This window comes from Lampetra fluviatilis, chromosome 65 (genome assembly GCF_964198595.1).
Source record: "Lampetra fluviatilis chromosome 65, kcLamFluv1.1, whole genome shotgun sequence".
Taxonomy (NCBI): Eukaryota; Metazoa; Chordata; class Hyperoartia; order Petromyzontiformes; family Petromyzontidae; genus Lampetra; species Lampetra fluviatilis.
In genome coordinates, this window is record NC_136339.1 from 5603136 (window position 1) to 5622762 (window position 19627).

Genomic DNA, 19627 nt, shown 5'->3' on the forward strand with positions numbered 1-19627 from the left:
CCTCCCACCCTTGCTCCCTCCCACCCTCCCTCCCTCGCCTGCCTCCCACCCTCCCTCCCTCGCCTCCCTTGCCTCCCTCCCACCCTCCCTCCTTCCACTCCCTCCCTCGCCTCCCTCCCTCCCACCCTCCTTCCCTCCCACCCTCCCTCCCTTCCACCCTCTCACCCTCCCTCCTTGCCCTCCCACCCTCGCCTCCCTCCCACTCTCCCTCACCTCCCTCCCTCCCACCCTCCCTCCCTCGCCTCCCTTCCACCCTCCCTCCCTCCACCTCCATCCTCACGACTGTCTCCCCCCCCCCCGCCGTGCCCCACCCCCCCCTCCCTCCCCAGGTGTGCAGCGCCAGCTCCGACTCGGAGGAGGAGGAGGAGTTGGAGGCGGCGAGCTCGGGGCGCCGCGCCCGCCGGCCCATGAACGCCTTCCTCATCTTCTGCAAGCGCCACCGCGCCGTCGTGCGCGCCCGCCACCCTCGCCTCGACAACCGCGGCGCCACCAAGATCCTGGCCGAGTGGTGGGGGGGGCTGCCCCCCCCCGAGAAGCAGGTCTACACCGACCTGGCCCGCGAGGTGATGAGTCTGTGGGGCAGTGATGAGTCTGTGGGCAGTGTAGAGTCTATGGGGCAGTGATGAGTCTATGGGGCAGTGATGAGTCTGTGGTGCAGTGTTGAGGTTATGGTGCAGTGTTGAGTTTATGGTGCAGTGATGAGTCTATGGTGCAGTGTTGAGTCTATGGTGTAGTGTTGAGTCTATGGTGCAGTTTTGAGTCTATGGGCAGTGTGGAGTCTATGGTGCAGTGTTGAGTCTATGGTGCAATGTTGAGTTCATTGTGCAGTGTTGAGTCTATGGTGCAGTGTTGAGGTTATGGTGCAGTGATGAGTCTATGGGCAGTGTTGAGTCTATGGTGTAGTGTTGAGTCTATGGTGCAGTGATGAGTTTATGGTGCAGTGATGGGTCTATGGTGCAGTGTTGAGTCTATGGTGCAGTGTTGAGTCTATGGGCAGTGTTGAGTCTATGGTGTAGTGTTGAGTCTATGGTGCAGTGTTGAGTCTATGGGCAGTGTTGAGTCTATGGTGCAGTGATGAGTCGATGGTGCAGTGTTGAGTCTATGGTGCAGTGATGAGTCTGCGGGGCAGTGATGAGTCTATGGTGCAGTGTTGAGTCTATGGAGCAGTGTTGAGTCTATGGTGCAGTGTTGAGTCTATGGTGCAGTGTTGAGTCTATGGTGCAGTGTTGAGTCTATGGTGCAGTGTTGAGTCTATGAGCAGTGGTGAGTCTATGGTGCAGTGTTGAGTCTATGGTGCAGTGTTGAGTCTATGGTGCAGTGTTGAGTCTATGGTGCAGTGTTGAGTCTATGGGCAGTGATGAGTCTATGGTGCAGTGTTGAGTCTATGAGCAGTGGTGAGTCTATGGTGCAGTGTTGAGTCTATGGTGCAGTGATGAGTCTATGGGCAGTGTTGAGTCTATGGGCAGTGTTGAGTCTATGGTGCAGTGTTGAGTCTATGGGCAGTGATGAGTCTATGGTGCAGTGTTGAGTCTATGGTCCAGTGTTGAGTCTATGGTGCAGTGTTGAGTCTATGGTGCAGTGTTGAGTCTATGGTGCAGTGATGAGTCTATGGGCAGTGTTGAGTCTATGGGCAGTGTTGAGTCTATGGTGCAGTGTTGAGTCTATGGGCAGTGATGAGTCTATGGTGCAGTGTTGAGTCTATGGTGCAGTGTTGAGTCTATGGTGCAGTGTTGAGTCTATGAGCAGTGGTGAGTCTATGGTGCAGTGTTGAGTCTATGGTGCAGTGTTGAGTCTATGGTGCAGTGTTGAGTCTATGGTGCAGTGTTGAGTCTATGGGCAGTGATGAGTCTATGGTGCAGTGTTGAGTCTATGAGCAGTGGTGAGTCTATGGTGCAGTGTTGAGTCTATGGTGCAGTGATGAGTCTATGGGCAGTGTTGAGTCTATGGGCAGTGTTGAGTCTATGGTGCAGTGTTGAGTCTATGGGCAGTGATGAGTCTATGGTGCAGTGTTGAGTCTATGGTCCAGTGTTGAGTCTATGGTGCAGTGTTGAGTCTATGGTGCAGTGTTGAGTCTATGGTGCAGTGATGAGTCTATGGGCAGTGTTGAGTCTATGGGCAGTGTTGAGTCTATGGTGCAGTGTTGAGTCTATGGGCAGTGATGAGTCTATGGTGCAGTGTTGAGTCTATGGTCCAGTGTTGAGTCTATGGTGCAGTGTTGAGTCTATGGTGCAGTGTTGAGTCTATGGTGCAGTGTTATATGCATGTTGAACCTCTTGTGTACGTAGCCGTCCGTGCTCTAGACTCTCTGTCTAAAGAGAGAGAGCGATAATTGACTGCCTAGAGAGCAGAGGTCGCAATCGGGTACCCGATACCCGTACCCTACCTGATACCCGGCTAACCGTACCCGGCCGGGTACGGGTACAGGTACCCGTTTGCGACCCTGGTGTGGCCGGGTACGGGTAGGGTACGGGTAGCCGGGTATCGGGTAGGGTACGGGTACGGGTACCCGTTTGCGACCCTGGTGCGGCCGGGTATGGGTAAGGAATCAAAACCCGTTTGCGACCTCTGCTAAAGAGAGGTAATTAACTCTGTCTCTCGACCCGCAGTACAAGGACGCGTTCCTGCGAGCAAACCCCGGCTACCGTTGGTGCCCGTCCAACGCCGCCACCACCACCACCACGGCCACCACCGCCGCCGCCGGGAGCGGCTTCCACCTCCCTCACTTCTCACGGAGCCAACCTAGCGGTGGGCCGTGCCACGCGGGGCCACGGGCTCCGGCTACGGCGGCGACGACAACGGTGGCGGCAGCGTCCCCGCGGCACGCCGAAGGGGCTCGCAGGATGGGGAAGGCCAATTTGGCGTCGACCGGTAACTTGTCGGATTAACCAAACTCTTTTTGTTTCGATTGAAAGCTTTCGTGACTGCAGGGATTCATCTGCTTGGTTCTTTCGGTAAAGTCACGTGGAAGGGAAATAATAAAATAATAAAAATAAACGTTATAAAATGCAATTCTCACGACGTTTCGGCCACAACGTAAGCAGCCGTCCTCAGGTGAAGAACAGGGCTGTCGGAAAGACAGCGTCCGAATGAAACACCGCCAAGCTTGGCAGCGTATATTTAAGCTGGGTTGGAGGAGGAAGAGCGCCTTGACAAAGGAATTTACATATCAACAGAGTAATTTAGCATATTTATGGAAAATGCAGATATGGGAAATATGCTAAATTCATCTGTTGATATGTAAATTCATGTGGTGAATGGTGGTGGTGATGAATAGTGGTGGTACTGGTGGTGGTGAATGGTGGTGGTAGTTGTGGTGGTGGTAGTGGTGGTGGTAGTTGTGGTACTGGTGGTGAATGGTGGTACTGGTGGTGAATGGTAGTGATAATTGTGGTAGTTGTGGTGGTGGTGAATGGTGCGGTGGCTGTCTCTGAATGGTGGTGAATGCTGGTAGTAGTTGTGGTGGTGGTGAATGGTGGTGGTAGTTGTGGTAGTTGTGGTGAATGGTGGTGGTAGTTGTGGTGGTGGTGGTAGTGGTGGTAGTGGTAGTTGTGGTGGTGGTAGTGGTGGTGAATGGTGGTGGTAGTTGTGGTAGTGGTGGTGACTGGTGCGGTGGCTGTCTCTGAATGGTGGTGGTGGTGAATGGTGATAGTTGTGGTGGTGGTGGTGAATGGTGGTGGTAGTTGTGGTAGTAGTTGTGGTAATGGTGCTGGTAGTGGTGGTAGTGTCATGGTGGTGACTGGTGCGGTGGCTGTCTCTGTTCCAGACGCGTTGACGCACACGGGAGGACTGAGTCTGCTGCTGCTGGCCGGGGAGAATGCGCTCAACGGCTCTCCTCCCTGCGAGGTGAGAAGCTCTCCCGCTGGTGGTGGTGGTGGCGGTGGTGATGGTGGTGGTAATGGTGGTGGTGATGGTGGTGGTGGATGTGACGGTGATGGTGGTGGCAGCGGTGGTGGCAGCGGTGGTGGTGATGATGGTGGTGGCGGCGGTGATGGTGGTGACGGTGATGGTGGTGGCGGCGGTGGTGGCGGCGGTGGTGATGGTGATGGTGGTGATGGTGGTGGCCGCGGTGGTGGTCGTGATGGGTGATGGTGGTGGTGATGGAGGTTGTGGTGATGGAGGTTGTGGTGATGGTGGTTTGCACAGTAGGGGGGCACAGGTGGTGCATCGGTCAGTAGTCATCTCAGTCAGCCGACCCGTGGCACCTGCTGAGTCTGCCCCGTGACCTCCTGCCGGCGGGCGTTCGACACTTCACGTGGCCTCAACGTTCACCTAGCCTGGCACAGGCGCCGTGGTGACGTCGCCGCCGCCACTCGGTGGCGAACGGCGGTTGTTGTTGGTGGCGCTGGTAATGGCGGCCGCGGTGTTGGCGGTGGTGCTTTGCCCGTCTCTAGGAGCTGTCTGCCTCTGCGCTCAGCGCCTTGTATCTCTCACTCGTGCGTGCTCTCTGTGCCAGTCGATTTGAATCAACGTCCCCCCGTGCCTGTGACTGCCCCTTGCCGGCGTCCCGTTTCACAATCTGAACCCCCCTCCCGCCATTGGCTCCCGCGCAGATCCCATCGACGCAAACCCACCAATCGCATCGCTCCGCTGCAGCGGAGGAGCGCGGGATCTCCGCCCTCTTTCAGCTCGCCGAGGTACAGACCCTCCCTCCCCTCTCGCCTCCTCCTCCCTCCCTCCCCCTCCACCCCTCCTCCCTCCTTCCCTCTTCTATGCGTTCATGTGTGTCCGTACCTATGTGTACATACGTGTATGCGTGTGTACGTATGTGTACGTACGTGTGTGTGTCCGTACGTTTGTGTACGTGTGTGTGTGCGTGTGGACGTATGTGTACGTGTGTGTACGTACGTGTGTGCGTATGTCTACGTACGTGTGTGCACGTACGTGTGTGCGTGTGTGTACGTTGAACTTCTTTCACCACCGTCCTTAGACGACCACGCTGACTGTAGGTGCGGGGTACGGCTGCTCCTCGCTGAATGCGTTTGCACGACACCCCTCCGCTGTGACGCCGTTGGGGAAAGCTCGCCTAAGCAGCATCGCTCTCTCCCCTCGCTCTCTCTCCTCGCTCTCCCATCGCTCTCCCATCGCTCTCCCATCGCTCTCCCATCGCTCTCTCCCATCGCTCTCCCCTCGCTCTCCCCTCCCCCTCCCCTCCCTCTCCCATCGCTCTCCCCTCACTCTCCCCTCCCTCTCTTCACACTCTCCTATTACTCTCCCATCGCTCTCCCATCGCTCTCCCATCGCTCTCCCATCGCTCTCCCATCGCTCTCCCCCTCCCCTCCCTCTCCCATCGCTCTCCCCTCGCTCTCCCCTCCCTCTCCCCTCCCTCTCCCCTCCCTCTCCCCTCCCTCTCCCCTCCCTCTCCCCCACCCTGCCCAGATGTGCTCCGACCGCTTGTCCACCGACGCCCCCGACTGGAGGCCTCCACCTCCGCCCCCCCCCGCGCCGCCGCCTCCGCCGCCCTGGCGCGCCGCCAGAGCTGCCCCGGCCGCCTCGGCCGCCCCCTTTGCCGTCGCCCCCGACGGTGGCGGCGGCGGGAGGCCCGGCAAGGCGCGGCGCCGGCGCCGCAAGAGGCGCCAGCGGCTCGGCCGGGACGGGCTCCGCCCGGCGGGCGGCGGGGACCTCGGCGAGCGTCGCGCCGCGGCCCGCGACTCCAACGTGGACGTCACCATCGACTCGGTCGTCAAGGGCGACGACGACGACGAGGAGGAGGTGGTGGGCGAGAGGTTGCCGCGGCAACAGCTGCCTCCGCTCCTCCTGCCGCCGCCCCCTTGCCCGCCAAAGGCCGCCGCCGCCGCTGAAGCGGGAGCAGGTGGAGCGGAGGAGGAGGAGGAGGAGGAGACGCACGGAGGGAAGAGACGGGGAGGGGAGAGCGGGAGGGTGCGGTTGATGGCGGTCGGGCGCTGCCAGAAGGTGGAGCTCGACACGGACGTTGTGGCCGACGTTCAGCACGGTGAGTGCCGGAGATGCGGCGTGAGGGGGTGGGGGGGGGTGGCGATGATGGGTGGTGGGGGGGGGATTACGTGGGGCGGTGAGGGCGTGGAGCAGAGGTCGCAACCCGGTACCCGATACCCGTACCCTACCCGATACCCGGCTACCCGTACCCGGCCGGGTACGAGTACGGGTAACCGTTTGCGACCCTAGTGCGGCCGGGTACGGGTAAGGAATCAAAACCCGTTTGCGACCTCTGGCGTGGAGCGACGCTCACGACAACGGGCGGAGCGCCGGGCGGATAAAACGCAGCGAGTTGGTGCAGTGGGGGGGGAGGCACGGCTAGCGCACCTGCGAGCCGTCCCGGGCAACCCGTGGCACCGCCTGCACCAGGCTCTGTCCCATGACCTCCTCCTGCCCGCGGCGAGCCCTTGGGCACTTGACGTGGCCCCGGTGTGTGCGCCTGGCCTGGCACGGGCGCCGTGGAGACATCACCGTCACTTAGTGGCGAATGGCGGCTGTTGTTGTTGTTGGGGGCGTTACCATGCAGTTGTGCATGTGTGTGTGTGCGCGTCAGGTTTTGTGGGGAGCGGTAGTATCGCGGTTAGCGCTGCGCTGCGCTATGAACCCCCCGGCGACACGGGTTCGATTCCCGCTCACGGCCAACACCGGTGACGATTATCTGAACCGGTCCTGGGCCTCCCCTAGGTCGACTCAGCCTCAAATGAGTACCTGGCGCGGTGTGTAAACATCGCCACTGGGGGAGACAAAGTCGGTCGGGCGTGGTGCTGGCCACCCACCCCCTCGTGTGCCGTTCTGGCCTTCATAGGTGCTACTCGCTAACGGCACTTGCCCCAACAGTCCGTTAAGGCTACACGGGGGATCTTTGTCAGGTTTTGTCAATATCAGGAAAGTGAAAATGGAGACGAAGATGGACGAATCTAGGCAAGAGCAGGCCGCAGCGGAGCCGCCGGGCCTGGTCGCCGCGGGCAACGCCGCGCCGAAAATGGAAACCCTTGACGATGGTCACGTGACTGTAAGTATGACCGCACCATTGAGCACGAACGTTGCACCAACGTTGCACCAACGTTGGGAGAGCTGTTTGCAAACGACGCACCAACGGTCGGCCCTACGTTGTCCCGCGTTTCCCGGGGCACCCAGCAAAGGGGCGACGTTTGTGCCGACGTTGGAGAGTGGTTGGCAGGCATCGGATCGACGTTGGCCCCCGACGTTTTCCCGGGGCGCGCGGTTAAACGCGCGACGTCGGCCCCGACGTTGGGAGAGCGGTCAACGTGTCCCACGTTTCCCGGCTCGACGCGCGTTGGCGTGGGCAACCTTTCGCTCACCGCCCCCCCCCTCCCCCCCTTTGCTCCGGCAGGCCAAAGCGAAACACATTACCTCAGCGGACGGCGTCGGCGGCTTTGCCCAGCGTGCCCTGCAAAGAGGCTGCCCCCCCACCGGAGCTTCCCACGATGCACCGGGGCTGGGCGGCGGCGGCGTCGACGGAGGTGGCGGCGGCGCCAGCGACGGCGAGCACAGCGGCTCCAGGAAGTCGAAGCGCACGTGCAAGGGCGCGCTCTACAAGACGCTGGTGCTGGAAGGGATGCTCACGACGCTGAGAGCCAACCTCGACCGAGGTGGGGGGTGGCTCTGTGTGCCTGTGTGTGTACGCACGTGTGTAGGCGTGCGTGCGCGTGCGTGCGTAGTGGGGAGCGGTGGTGCAACGGTTCAGCGCTACGCCGCGCTACGAACCCGGCGACCCGGGTCGGATTCCCGCTCACGGCCAACGCCGGCGACGATGATCTAAATCGGTCCTGGGCCCTCCCCTAGGTCGACTCAGCCTCAAATGAGTACCTGGTGTAGCTGTGTGTAGTAAACATCGCCACTGGGGGAGACAAAGGCGGTCGGGCGCGGTGTCGGCCACCCACAGCGGCCGACCTTCATGGGTATCGCTACTCGCTACTAACAGCACTTGCCCCAACAGTCTGTTAGGCCTACGCGCTACGCGGGGGGCGGCCTCACTCTGTGTCAGAGGTCGCAAACGGGTTTTGATTCCTTACCCGTACCTGTACCCGGCCGCACCAGGGTCGCAAACGGGTACCCGTACCCGGCCGTACCCATACCATACCCGTACCCGGCCGGGTACGGGTAGGGTACGGGTAGCGGGTACCCGATTGCGACCTCTGGGATGAAGCCATGTTGCAGGCGCGGGTGGGTTGATTCTAGGAACTTGAATTGTGAGAAGAGACAAGACGTTGGGAAATGAGTGACAAACGGTGACTCACCAGTGACTCACGGTCTACCCGTACCCGTACCCGGCCGCACCAGGGTCGCAAACGGGTACCCGTACCCGTACCCGGCCGGGTACGGGTAGCCGGGTATCGGGTAGGGTACGGGTATCGGGTACCCGGTTGCGACCTCTGCTCTGTGTCTCTGTGTCGCAGGCAAGAAGGGCTTGCGGAGTCTTGGGGAGGAGCCCCACAGGAGCCGGGAGGAGGAGCGAGTCTCTCCCGTGTCGCCCATCTCCCCGCGACGTCTCAAACGCACGCGCAGCAAAGACTGCGACAAGCCACGGTGACCGCGCGCGTCTGCGTGCGCGCGCGTGTGTGTGTGTATTTGAGTGAGTGTGAGTGAGTGTGTGTGTTAGTGTGTGTTAGTGTTAGTGTGTGTGTGCTAGTGTTAGTGTGTGTGAGTGTGTGTGTGTCTGCTAGTGTGTGTGTTAGTGTGTGTGTGTTAGTGTGTGTGTCTGCTAGTGTGTGTGTTAGTGTGTGTGTGTTAGTGTGTGCTAGTGTGTGTGTGTTAGTGTGTGTGCTAGTGTGTGTGTGTTAGTGTGTGTGCTAGTGTGTGTGTGTTAGTGTGTGTTAGTGTGTGTGTGTGTTAGTGTGTGTGCGCGCGTGTGTGTGTGCACATGGCCTGGCACAAGCGTCGTGGTGACGTCACCGCCACTTAGTGGCGAATGGCGGTTGTTGTTGTTGTTGTGAGCGTGTTAAATGCGTGTGCGCGCGTGTCCAGACACCGCTGTTAGGAATGAGCCTTTGTTGTGTAGACTGGTTGAACTTGGAGGTTCCAAGAGTTGTTAAGGTGCAGCTGATGTAGAGGTGTGTGTAAATGACCCTGAGCCTTTTGTTATGTAGAGGTGGTGCGGCTGAAACCGCTGCCAGGAATGAGTCTTTGTTGAGAGTTGTTAAGGTGCGTGTAAATGGGACTGAGCCTTTTGTTATGTAGACAAAGGCTCATTCCTAGCAGCGTGCTTCAGCCGCACCGAACCTCACAAAAATACTATTCAGGGCCTACCTTGGCTCCTCCCACCCTCAACCAGTATATATACAAGGACTGTTTTCTTGGAATTTCTCTCACTTGATACAGCAGTCGTGCTGTGACGGTTCCACCTGAAGACGGAAGCTTGTGTTGCCTCCGAAACGTCGTGATTTTCATTTTACTTTTATCAATTTTTTTTTTTTACCCACGTGATTTTACCGGAAAAAACCCAAGAAAATAATGGGGGATCTTCGCCTTTGTGGCCTGCGCGTGCAGGCTGGGCTCGCTGCGGAAGGAGCTGGAGGAGAAGCTGAGTCGACTCCCGACGTCGCTGCCTCCGAGCAAGAAACCGCTCGCTCGCTCGCCCGCCGACAGAGGTGACGGCTCGCAGGGTCACATGGGCTTCGGAGGTCTCGGTTCACTGATGTCCGCTAGGGGGCGGTGGGCTCAGCAAGTTCCACCACCACCATCGTCATCATCGTCACCGCCACCGCCGCCGCCACCACCATCACCACCACCACTATCACCATCACCACCACTTCCAGCACCACCACTATCGCCACCACCCCCACCACTATCACCACGACCGCCAGCACTATCACCACCACTATCACCACTATCACCACCCCCACCACTATCACCACCACCGCCAGCAGCACCACTATCGCCACCACTTCCAGCACCACCACTATCACCACCACCCCCACCACTATCACCACGACTGCCAGCACTATCACCACCACCCCCAGCACCACCACTATCACCCCCACCACTATCACCACCACCGCCAGCACCACCACCATCCCGCTCACCCTCTCACCCCCTCACCCTGTCGCCCTTCTCTCACCCGCTCACCATCCTCACCCGCTCACCATCCCTAGGCGGCCCATCTTCCAAGAAGCAGCCCTTCCACAAGATCGTGAGCAAGTACAAGCACAAGCGGGACTCCGGCCCCACTTGCAGGCCCTCCGCGTCAGGGCCGCCACCCTCTCCGCCCTCCTGCTCCTTCGGAGACCCCTCGACCCCGGGCCCGTCGGGAGGGCCCTGCCCACGCGCTCCGCACGGAGAGACGCGCGTAGCGGCGCCCGCCGCGGTCGTCCCGCGGCCCGCGGTCTCTCGCAAGGCCGGCGCCGCCCCGGCCCGCCGCTGCCCGGGAAGCCTGCCCACGGAGGGAAGCCTCACGGGCAGCCAGAAGAGGAAGGCGAGGAAGTCTCGCATCACCCACCTGGTCCGCTCGGCCGACGGGCAGCTCTCGCCCACGTCAGGTGACGGCGCGCGGTGGCGGGGGAGGGGCGGTGGTGGCGGTGGTGGTGGTGGTGGTGGCGGTGGTGGTGGTGGTGGCGGTGGTGGTGGCGGTGGCGGCGGTGGTGGCGGTGGTGGCGGTGGTGGCGGTGGTGGCGGTGGTGGTGGTGGCGGTGGTGGCGGCGGTGGTGGTGGTGGCGGCGTAGATCTTTTTTGAAGAAACGACCCTGGCTTCTTCTTGGTTCTTTCGGTAAAGTCACGTAGAAGGGAGATAATAAAATAATAAAAATAAACATAATAATATAATTCTCACTCCCGGAGTTTGTTGAAGGATCTTAAAGTTTTGTGTAATCCCACCCCGTAGTGGCGGTTAAATTTCCACTACGGGGTGGGATTCCACAAAACTTTAAGATCCTTCAACAAACTCCGGGAGCGAGAATATTTTTTTTTTTACTTTATTATTTCCCTTCTACGTGACTTTACCGAAAGAACCAAGAAGATGGATCCCTGCAGTCACGAAAGCTTTAAATCGAAATGTGTCTAGTTTGTTGTCCTTCCCCCGCACGAAAGAAGTTGAACATACATATACATACATCGAGACACAGAGACCCATAGAGACCCATAGAGACCCACATAGACCCATAGAGACCCACAGAGACACCCATAGAGACCCATAGCATGGTTCGCTACATACAAGTTCAAGATACCTACATACATGGAGACCCACACACACTCATAGAGACCCATACACACCCATAGAGACCCACCGACACCCAGACCTACAGAGACCCACAGAGACACCCATAGAGACCCACAGAGACACCCATAGAGACCCACAGAGACACCCATAGAGACCCATAGAATGGTCCGCTGCATACAGAAGTTCAAGATACCTACATACATGGAGACCCACACACACTCATAAAGACCCACAGACACCCAGACCTATAGAGACCCACAGAGACACTGATGGAGACCCTTTAGCACGGTTGGATACGTACGGTGCGAAAGAACTTCAACACACACGTACATTAGCACGGTTGGATACGTACGGTGCCAGAGAAGTTCAACACACACTAACATTAGCACGGTTGGATACGTACGGTGCGAGAGAAGTTCAACACACACTAACATTAGCACGGTTGGATACGTACGGTGCCAGAGAAGTTCAACACACACTAACATTAGCACGGTTGGATACGTACGGTGCGAGAGAAGTTCAACACACACTAACATTAGCACGGTTGGATACGTACGGTGCGAGAGAACTTCAACACACACGTACATTAGCACGGTTGGATACGTACGGTGCGAGAGAAGTTCAACACACACGTACATTATCACGGTTGGATACGTACGGTGCGAGAGAAGTTCAACACACACGTACATTATCACGGTTGGATACGTACGGTGCGAGAGAAGTTCAACACACACGTACATTAGCACGGTTGGATACGTACGGTGCGAGAGAACTTCAACACACACGTACATTATCACGGTTGGATACGTACGGTGCGAGAGAAGTTCAACACACACTAACATTAGCACGGTTGGATACGTACGGTGCGAGAGAACTTCAACACACACGTACATTAGCACGGTTGGATACGTACGGTGCGAGAGAAGTTCAACACACACGTACATTAGCACGGTTGGATACGTACGGTGCGAGAGAAGTTCAACACACACGTACATTATCACGGTTGGATACGTACGGTGCGAGAGAAGTTCAACACACACGTACATTATCACGGTTGGATACGTACGGTGCGAGAGAAGTTCAACACACACGTACATTAGCACGGTTGGATACGTACGGTGCGAGAGAAGTTCAACACACACGTACATTAGCACGGTTGGATACGTACGGTGCGAGAGAAGTTCAACACACACGTACATTATCACGGTTGGATACGTACGGTGCGAGAGAAGTTCAACACACACGTACATTAGCACGGTTGGATACGTACGGTGCGAGAGAAGTTCAACACACACGTACATTAGCACGGTTGGATACGTACGGTGCGAGAGAAGTTCAACACACACGTACATTAGCACGGTTGGATACGTACGGTGCGAGAGAAGTTCAACACACACGTACATTAGCATAGTTGGATACGTACGGTGCGAGAGAAGTTCAGCACACACGTACATTAACACGGTGGGATACGTACGGTGCGAGAGAAGTTCAACACACACGTACATTAGCACAGTTGGATACGTACGGTGCGAGAGAAGTTCAGCACACACGTACATGGAGTACTGGACCCAACGTAATGGACGCTCGCCCCACGGGCGGTTCACGTGACGCTCTGTCGGTCTGCGTTTTAAATTTTTTTGTTTTAATGAAAAGTGTTTTTTTTTTTTTCCTGCAGACAAGTCCCGGCCGTCCGCCGCGTGCCCGTCGGACCACGGCGCCACCTCCGAGGGCAGCGCCTCGGTGCCGGGCACCCCCTCGGACGCCTCAGCGGCGGGGTCCTTGTCCGTGCCGGGCACACCCTCGGACGCCTCCCTGGGGTCCTTGTCGAGCTTCTTCAGCCTGGCCGCCCTAGCGGAGGTGGCCGCCATGGAAACGACCTCGAGGTGCGAGGGCCGTTGGTTCGCTCCCGGGGCCTCCCCGAGCCATTAATGTCTGTGTGTCCCGCGCGTGACGTCACTCCACATCGAACAGCGCCCCTCATGAATAATCATGAGCATGTGACGTCACTCCACATGGACCCCCCCCCTCCCTCATGAATAATCATGAGCATGTGACGTCACTCCACATGGACCCGCCCCCCTCATGAATAATCATGAGCATGTGACGTCACTCCACATGGACCCGCCCCCTCATGAATAATCATGAGCATGTGACGTCACTCCACATGGACACCCCCCCTCCCTCATGAATAATCATGAGCATGTGACGTCACTCCAATGGATCCCCTCTTTCATGAATAATCATGAGCATGTGACGTCACTCCACATGGACCCACCCCCTCATGAATAATCATGAGCGGGTGACGTCACTCCACATGGACCCACCCCCTCATGAATAATCATGAGCATGTGACGTCACTCCAATGGATCCCCTCTTTCATGAATAATCATGAGCATGTGACGTCACTCCACATGGACCCGCCCCCTCATGAATAATCATGAGCGGGTGACGTCACCCCACATGGACCCGCCCCCTCATGAATAATCATGAGCGGGTGACGTCACTCCACATGGACCCACCCCCTCATGAATAATCATGAGCGGGTGACGTCACCCCACATGGACCCGCCCCCTCATGAATAATCATGAGTGTGTGACGTCACCCCACATGGACCCGCCCCCTCATGAATAATCATGAGCAGGTGACGTCACTCCACATGGACACCCGCCCCCTCATGAATAATCATGAGCGGGTGACGTCACCCCACATGGACCCGCCCCCTCATGAATAATCATGAGCAGGTGACGTCACTCCACATGGACACCCGCCCCCTCATGAATAATCATGAGCGGGTGACGTCACCCCACATGGACCCACCCCCTCATGAATAATCATGAGCAGGTGACGTCACTCCACATGGACACCCCCCTCATGAATAATCATGAGCATGTGACGTCACCCCACATGGACCCGCCCCCTCATGAATAATCATGAGCAGGTGACGTCACCCCACATGGACCCGCCCCCTCATGAATAATCATGAGCGGGTGACGTCACCCCACATGGACCCACCCCCTCATGAATAATCATGAGCAGGTGACGCCACTCCACATGGACACCCCCCCTCATGAATAATCATGAGCGGGTGACGTCACTCCACATGGACCTGCCCCCTCATGAATAATCATGAGCGGGTGACGTCACTCCACAAGAACCCTCACGTCACGTGATCTCCGTCACGCCGCCGTTGAGACATCGAAGTAAAAAGGACGTCGCGATGAACGAGGGATTACAACCTTTACATGAAACAAGTCTGTGTCACCGCGGCCTTACAAATTGCACGCAAATTGATGCAGTGAATATCATCACATCGCGATCTGCTTTTCGCTTGCAAGTTTCAGATTTTACTGCAATACAAACAAAGATCCCCCGTTTAGCCTTAACAGACTGTAGGGGCAAGTGCTGTTAGCGAGCACCTATAAAGGCCGGCACGGCACACGAGGGGGTGGGTGGCCAACACCACGCCCGGCCGACCTTTGTCTCCCCAGTGACGATGTTTGCACATCGCACCAGGTACTCATTTGAGGCTGAGTCGACCTAGGGGAGGCCCGGGACCGGTTCAGATAATCGTCACTGGTGGTGTTGGCCGTGAGCGGGAATCGAACTCAGGGTCGCCGGGTTCGTAGCTCAGCGGAGCGCTAACCGCTACACTACCGCTTACTGCAATACACCCGTCCTCGCACGGGCAAAAGGTGAGTTCACAACAACAACAACAATAATGATGATGCTGCTGCATTGTCTTTGAATCCGATTGGCCTACACTTGGCGTGGTGGTTCGTAACCTCTTTGCGTTGTTTTTTCGCTGTCGTTCCACAGACCGCAACCAACCAATCGCACGAGAGAAAGTCAGGCCAAAGAGATTTCCCAGAGCCCCCTCTACATCTCCTGTATGGACTAGTCTGTCCCATCCCCCCCCCCCCAACACCGCTGGAAGCTTCCACATGTACCCAGGTGGGGGGGGGGGGACGGGGGGGGGGTGAAGGGAGGGGTGGCTCAGGGTTGGGGCTGTAGGAGGGGGGGAGGGGGGTATAGTAGAGCGCCCATCTGGCGAGCGTGTGTTTCATCGTCATCGTCAGCATCGTCGCCATCATCATTGTCATCATGATCAGCATATTCATCATTGTCATCATCATTGTCATCATCATTGTTATGATCGTCATCATTGTCATATCATCATCGTCGTCATTGTCATCATCATTATCATCATCGCCATTGTCATCGTCAATATTATCATCATCATCGTCATCATTGTCATCATCAGGGTCATTAATATCATCGTCATTGTTTTCATCGTCATCATCATCATCGTCACGGTCATCATCGTCAACATCGTCATCATTATCATCATCATCAGCATATTCATCATCAGCATATTCATCATTGTCATCGTCATCATCGTCATCATTATCATCGCCATTGTCATCGTCAATATTGTCATCATCATCGTCATCGTCAATATTGTCATCATCATCGTCATCATTGTCATATCATCATCATTGTCATCATCGTCATCATCACCATCACTAATATTGTCGTCATTGTTTTCATCGTCATCATCATCGTCGTCACGGTCATCATCGTCAACATCGTCATCGTTATCATCATCAGCATATTCATCAGCATATTCATCATTGTCATCATCATCATCGTCATCATCATCATCGTCATCATTGTCATATCATCATTGTGATCATCATCATCGTCATCATCGTCATCATCGTCGTCATTGTTTTCATCGTCAAAATCATCGTTATCATCATCATCAGTATCATCATCGTCATCATTGTTATCATCACCAACGTCGTCGTCGTCGTCGTCACTATAATCGTTACGACATTACTTTTCCTGTGCTCGCAGAATCCCGTCGATGTTGAATGTGTCGGAGTTTATTTAGATTTTTAGCGCAACTGCACCCTCGTCCACTTACATTTTGATTTCTTTTTCTTTCCCTTGAACACTTTAAAGGTGAAATTTTAACGATGGTTAAAGACAAAGTTTGAAAGAAATTCATGACCTACGGTATATATATATTTAAAAAAGTATGTGGCGGTTAGCTTTTGTGTTATGCATTGTAGTTGCGGCAGTAGGAGACACGCCGATTGCGTTCCTGTAGCAGGGTCCACAGCCCAACGAAGTGGTCAGTTGCACTCAACTCAGTTGCAGTCAACTCAGTTGCACGCAACTCAGTTGCACGCAACTCAGTTGCACTCAACTCAGTTGCACGCAACTCAGTTGCACGCAAGTCGGTTGCGGTGCAACCGTGCATCGGTCGATGCTTGGACGTCACCCTGCAGTTGCATGCAACTGGTTGCTCGACGCAGGGCCGCAGACCTACCCCGGCTCGGTTGCGTGCAACTGACACCGTTGCTGGCAGTTCACGTGCCACCGGTTGCGTGGAACAGTACAAGCCGCGATCTTGCACGGCAGCGATTTGTAGCGACGGATTTCATCGTCATCATTGTCATCAACGTTGTCATCGTTGTCATCATCATCATCGTCATCATTATCGTCATCATTATCGTCGTCATCATCATTATCATTGTTATCATTATCATCATCATCGTCATCATTGTCATCAATATCATCGTCATCATCATCGTCATCATCGTCATCATCGTCATCATTGTCATCAATATCATCGTCATCATCATCGTCACCATCGTCATCATTATCGTCAATGTCATTATCATCATCATCTTCGTCGTCTTCATCATCGTCATCATGATCGTCGTCATCATTGTCATCATTATCATCGTCACCAATATCATCATCGTCGTCATCATTATCGTCACTGTCATCATCATCATCTCCGTCATCATCACCGTCGCACCGCTGCGCGTTGGCACGGCTGCGATTGACCGTCACGACCCCGGATCGCCGGCGGCGGCAGACAGAGTGGACGACAAGCGGCTTGCGGTGCGACGGTTGAGGGGCCGCACGCGCCGATTTTCACACCGCAGGTTTGGCCGTCGAGGTGTGCGGGACGCGGCCTTCGATGTCGACGGATCGGAGGGCGTGGATTTGCAATAGACGCGTCGCTTCTTAATCAGCGCCACCGTTTTACGGTTCGAGGACCCGGCAATCGCGAGCCCACCCCTCGTAGATTGAACATCTGTTGTGTTTCTTTTTCGTACGAACTAAACCTCCGACGAGTTATTAAATCGAGGTGATTCCTAGGGGGACGGACTCCCTCCCACACCCCCTGGTTCCTGTCACCTCGCGATTTGGCCCGTGACTTAATTTCACGAAACGGCCACCACCGCCACCACTACCACTACCACAACCACCGCTACCACCACTACAACCGCCGCCACCACCACCACCTACTGCCACCATCACCGCCGCCACCACCGCCACCACCAACACAAAAATTATTTCACGGATTTCAGGATCAGAGGCACGATTGAGACTCAGGGAGACCGGGTCTCAGGGTCAGACTCTCCATTGAGACTCAGGGAGACCGGGTCTCAGGGTCAGATTCTCCATTGAGACTCATGGAGACCGGGTCTCAGGGTCAGACTCTCCAGTGAGACTCAGGGAGACCGGGTCTCAGGGTCAGATTCTCCATTGAGACTCATGGAGACCGGGTCTCAGGGTCAGAGTCTCCGATTGAGACTCAGGGAGACCGGGTCTCAGGGTCAGACTCTCCATTGAGACTCAGGGAGACCGGGTCTCAGGGTCAGACTCTCCAGTGAGACTCAGGGAGACCGGGTCTCAGGGTCAGATTCTCCATTGAGACTCATGGAGACCGGGTCTCAGGGTCAGACTCTCCATTGAGACTCAGGGAGACCGGGTCTCAGGGTCAGACTCTCCATTGAGACTCAGGGAGACCGGGTCTCAGGGTCAGACTCTCCATTGAGACTCAGGGAGACCGGGTCTCAGGGTCAGATTCTCCATTGAGACTCATGGAGACCGGGTCTCAGGGTCAGACTCTCCATTGAGACTCAGGGAGACCGGGTCTCAGGGTCAGATTCTCCATTGAGACTCACGGAGACCGGGTCTCAGGGTCAGAGTCTCCGATTGAGACTCAGGGAGACCGGGTCTCAGGGTCAGACTCTCCAGTGAGACTCAGGGAGACCGGGTCTCTGGGTCAGACTCTCCATTGAGACTCAGGGAGACCGGGTCTCAGGGTCAGACTCTCCATTGAGACTCAGGGAGACCGGGTCTCAGGGTCAGATTCTCCATTGAGACTCATGGAGACCGGGTCTCAGGGTCAGAGTCTCCGATTGAGACTCAGGGAGACCGGGTCTCAGGGTCAGACTCTCCATTGAGACTCAGGGAGACCGGGTCTCAGGGTCAGACTCTCCAGTGAGACTCAGGGAGACCGGGTCTCAGGGTCAGATTCTCCATTGAGACTCATGGAGACCGGGTCTCAGGGTCAGACTCTCCATTGAGACTCAGGGAGACCGGGTCTCAGGGTCAGACTCTCCATTGAGACTCAGGGAGACCGGGTCTCAGGGTCAGACTCTCCATTGAGACTCAGGGAGACCGGGTCTCAGGGTCAGATTCTCCATTGAGACTCATGGAGACCGGGTCTCAGGGTCAGACTCTCCATTGAGACTCAGGGAGACCGGGTCTCAGGGTCAGATTCTCCATTGAGACTCACGGAGACCGGGTCTCAGGGTCAGAGTCTCCAGTGAGACTCATGGAGACCGGGTCTCAGGGTCAGAGTCTCCAGTGAGACTCAGGGAGACCGGGTCTCTGGGTCAGACTCTCCATTGAGACTCAGGGAGACCGGGTCTCAGGGTCAGACTCTCCATTGAGACTCAGGGAGACCGGGTCTCAGGGTCAGATTCTCCATTGAGACTCATGGAGACCGGGTCTCAGGGTCAGACTCTCCAGTGAGACTCAGGGAGACCGGGTCTCTGGGTCAGACTCTCCGATTGAGACTCAGGGAGACCGGGTCTCAGGGTCAGAGTCTCCGATTAAGACTCAGGGAGACCGGGTCTCAGGGTCAGACTCTCCAGTGAGACTCAGGGAGACCGGGTCTCTGGGTCAGACTCTCCGATTGAGACTCAGGGAGACCGGGTCTCAGGGTCATAGTCTCCAGTGAGACTCAGGGAGACCGGGTCTTAGGGTCAGATTCTCCATTGAGACTCATGGAGACCGGGTCTCAGCGTCAGAGTCTCCGATTGAGACTCAGGGAGACCGGGTCTCAGGGTCAGACTCTCCAGTGAGACTCAGGGAGACCGGGTCTCTGGGTCAGACTCTCCGATTGAGACTCAGGGAGACCGGGTCTCAGGGTCAGAGTCTCCAGTGAGACTCATGGAGACCGGGTCTCAGGGTCAGAGTCTCCAGTGAGACTCAGGGAGACCGGGTCTCTGGGTCAGACTCTCCGATTGAGACTCAGGGAGACCGGGTCTCAGGGTCAGAGTCTCCAGTGAGACTCATGGAGACCGGGTCTCAGGGTCAGAGTCTCCAGTGAGACTCAGGGAGACCGGGTCTCAGGGTCAGACTCTCCAGTGAGACTCAGGGAGACCGGGTCTCTGGGTCAGACTC

The 19627-nt window shown here is 56.5% G+C and overlaps 1 protein-coding gene across 1 annotated transcript in view; it reads left to right on the forward strand.

The window, feature by feature from the left end:
- The window catches only part of BBX (BBX high mobility group box domain containing), a 37026-nt gene extending 21944 nt beyond the window's left edge, over positions 1-15082 (forward strand). Inside the window, exons 5-16 of the mRNA XM_078882450.1 lie at positions 330-563; positions 2607-2868; positions 3764-3843; positions 4551-4634; positions 5377-5950; positions 6822-6964; positions 7307-7565; positions 8373-8502; positions 9463-9563; positions 10068-10451; positions 12804-13011; positions 14945-15082. Of these exons, the coding sequence (XP_078738576.1) occupies positions 330-563; positions 2607-2868; positions 3764-3843; positions 4551-4634; positions 5377-5950; positions 6822-6964; positions 7307-7565; positions 8373-8502; positions 9463-9563; positions 10068-10451; positions 12804-13011; positions 14945-15026 (2541 nt within the window). The 3' untranslated portion in view covers positions 15027-15082. The remainder of the gene's footprint in view (positions 1-329; positions 564-2606; positions 2869-3763; positions 3844-4550; positions 4635-5376; positions 5951-6821; positions 6965-7306; positions 7566-8372; positions 8503-9462; positions 9564-10067; positions 10452-12803; positions 13012-14944) is intronic.
- Positions 15083-19627: the final 4545 nt, after the last annotated feature.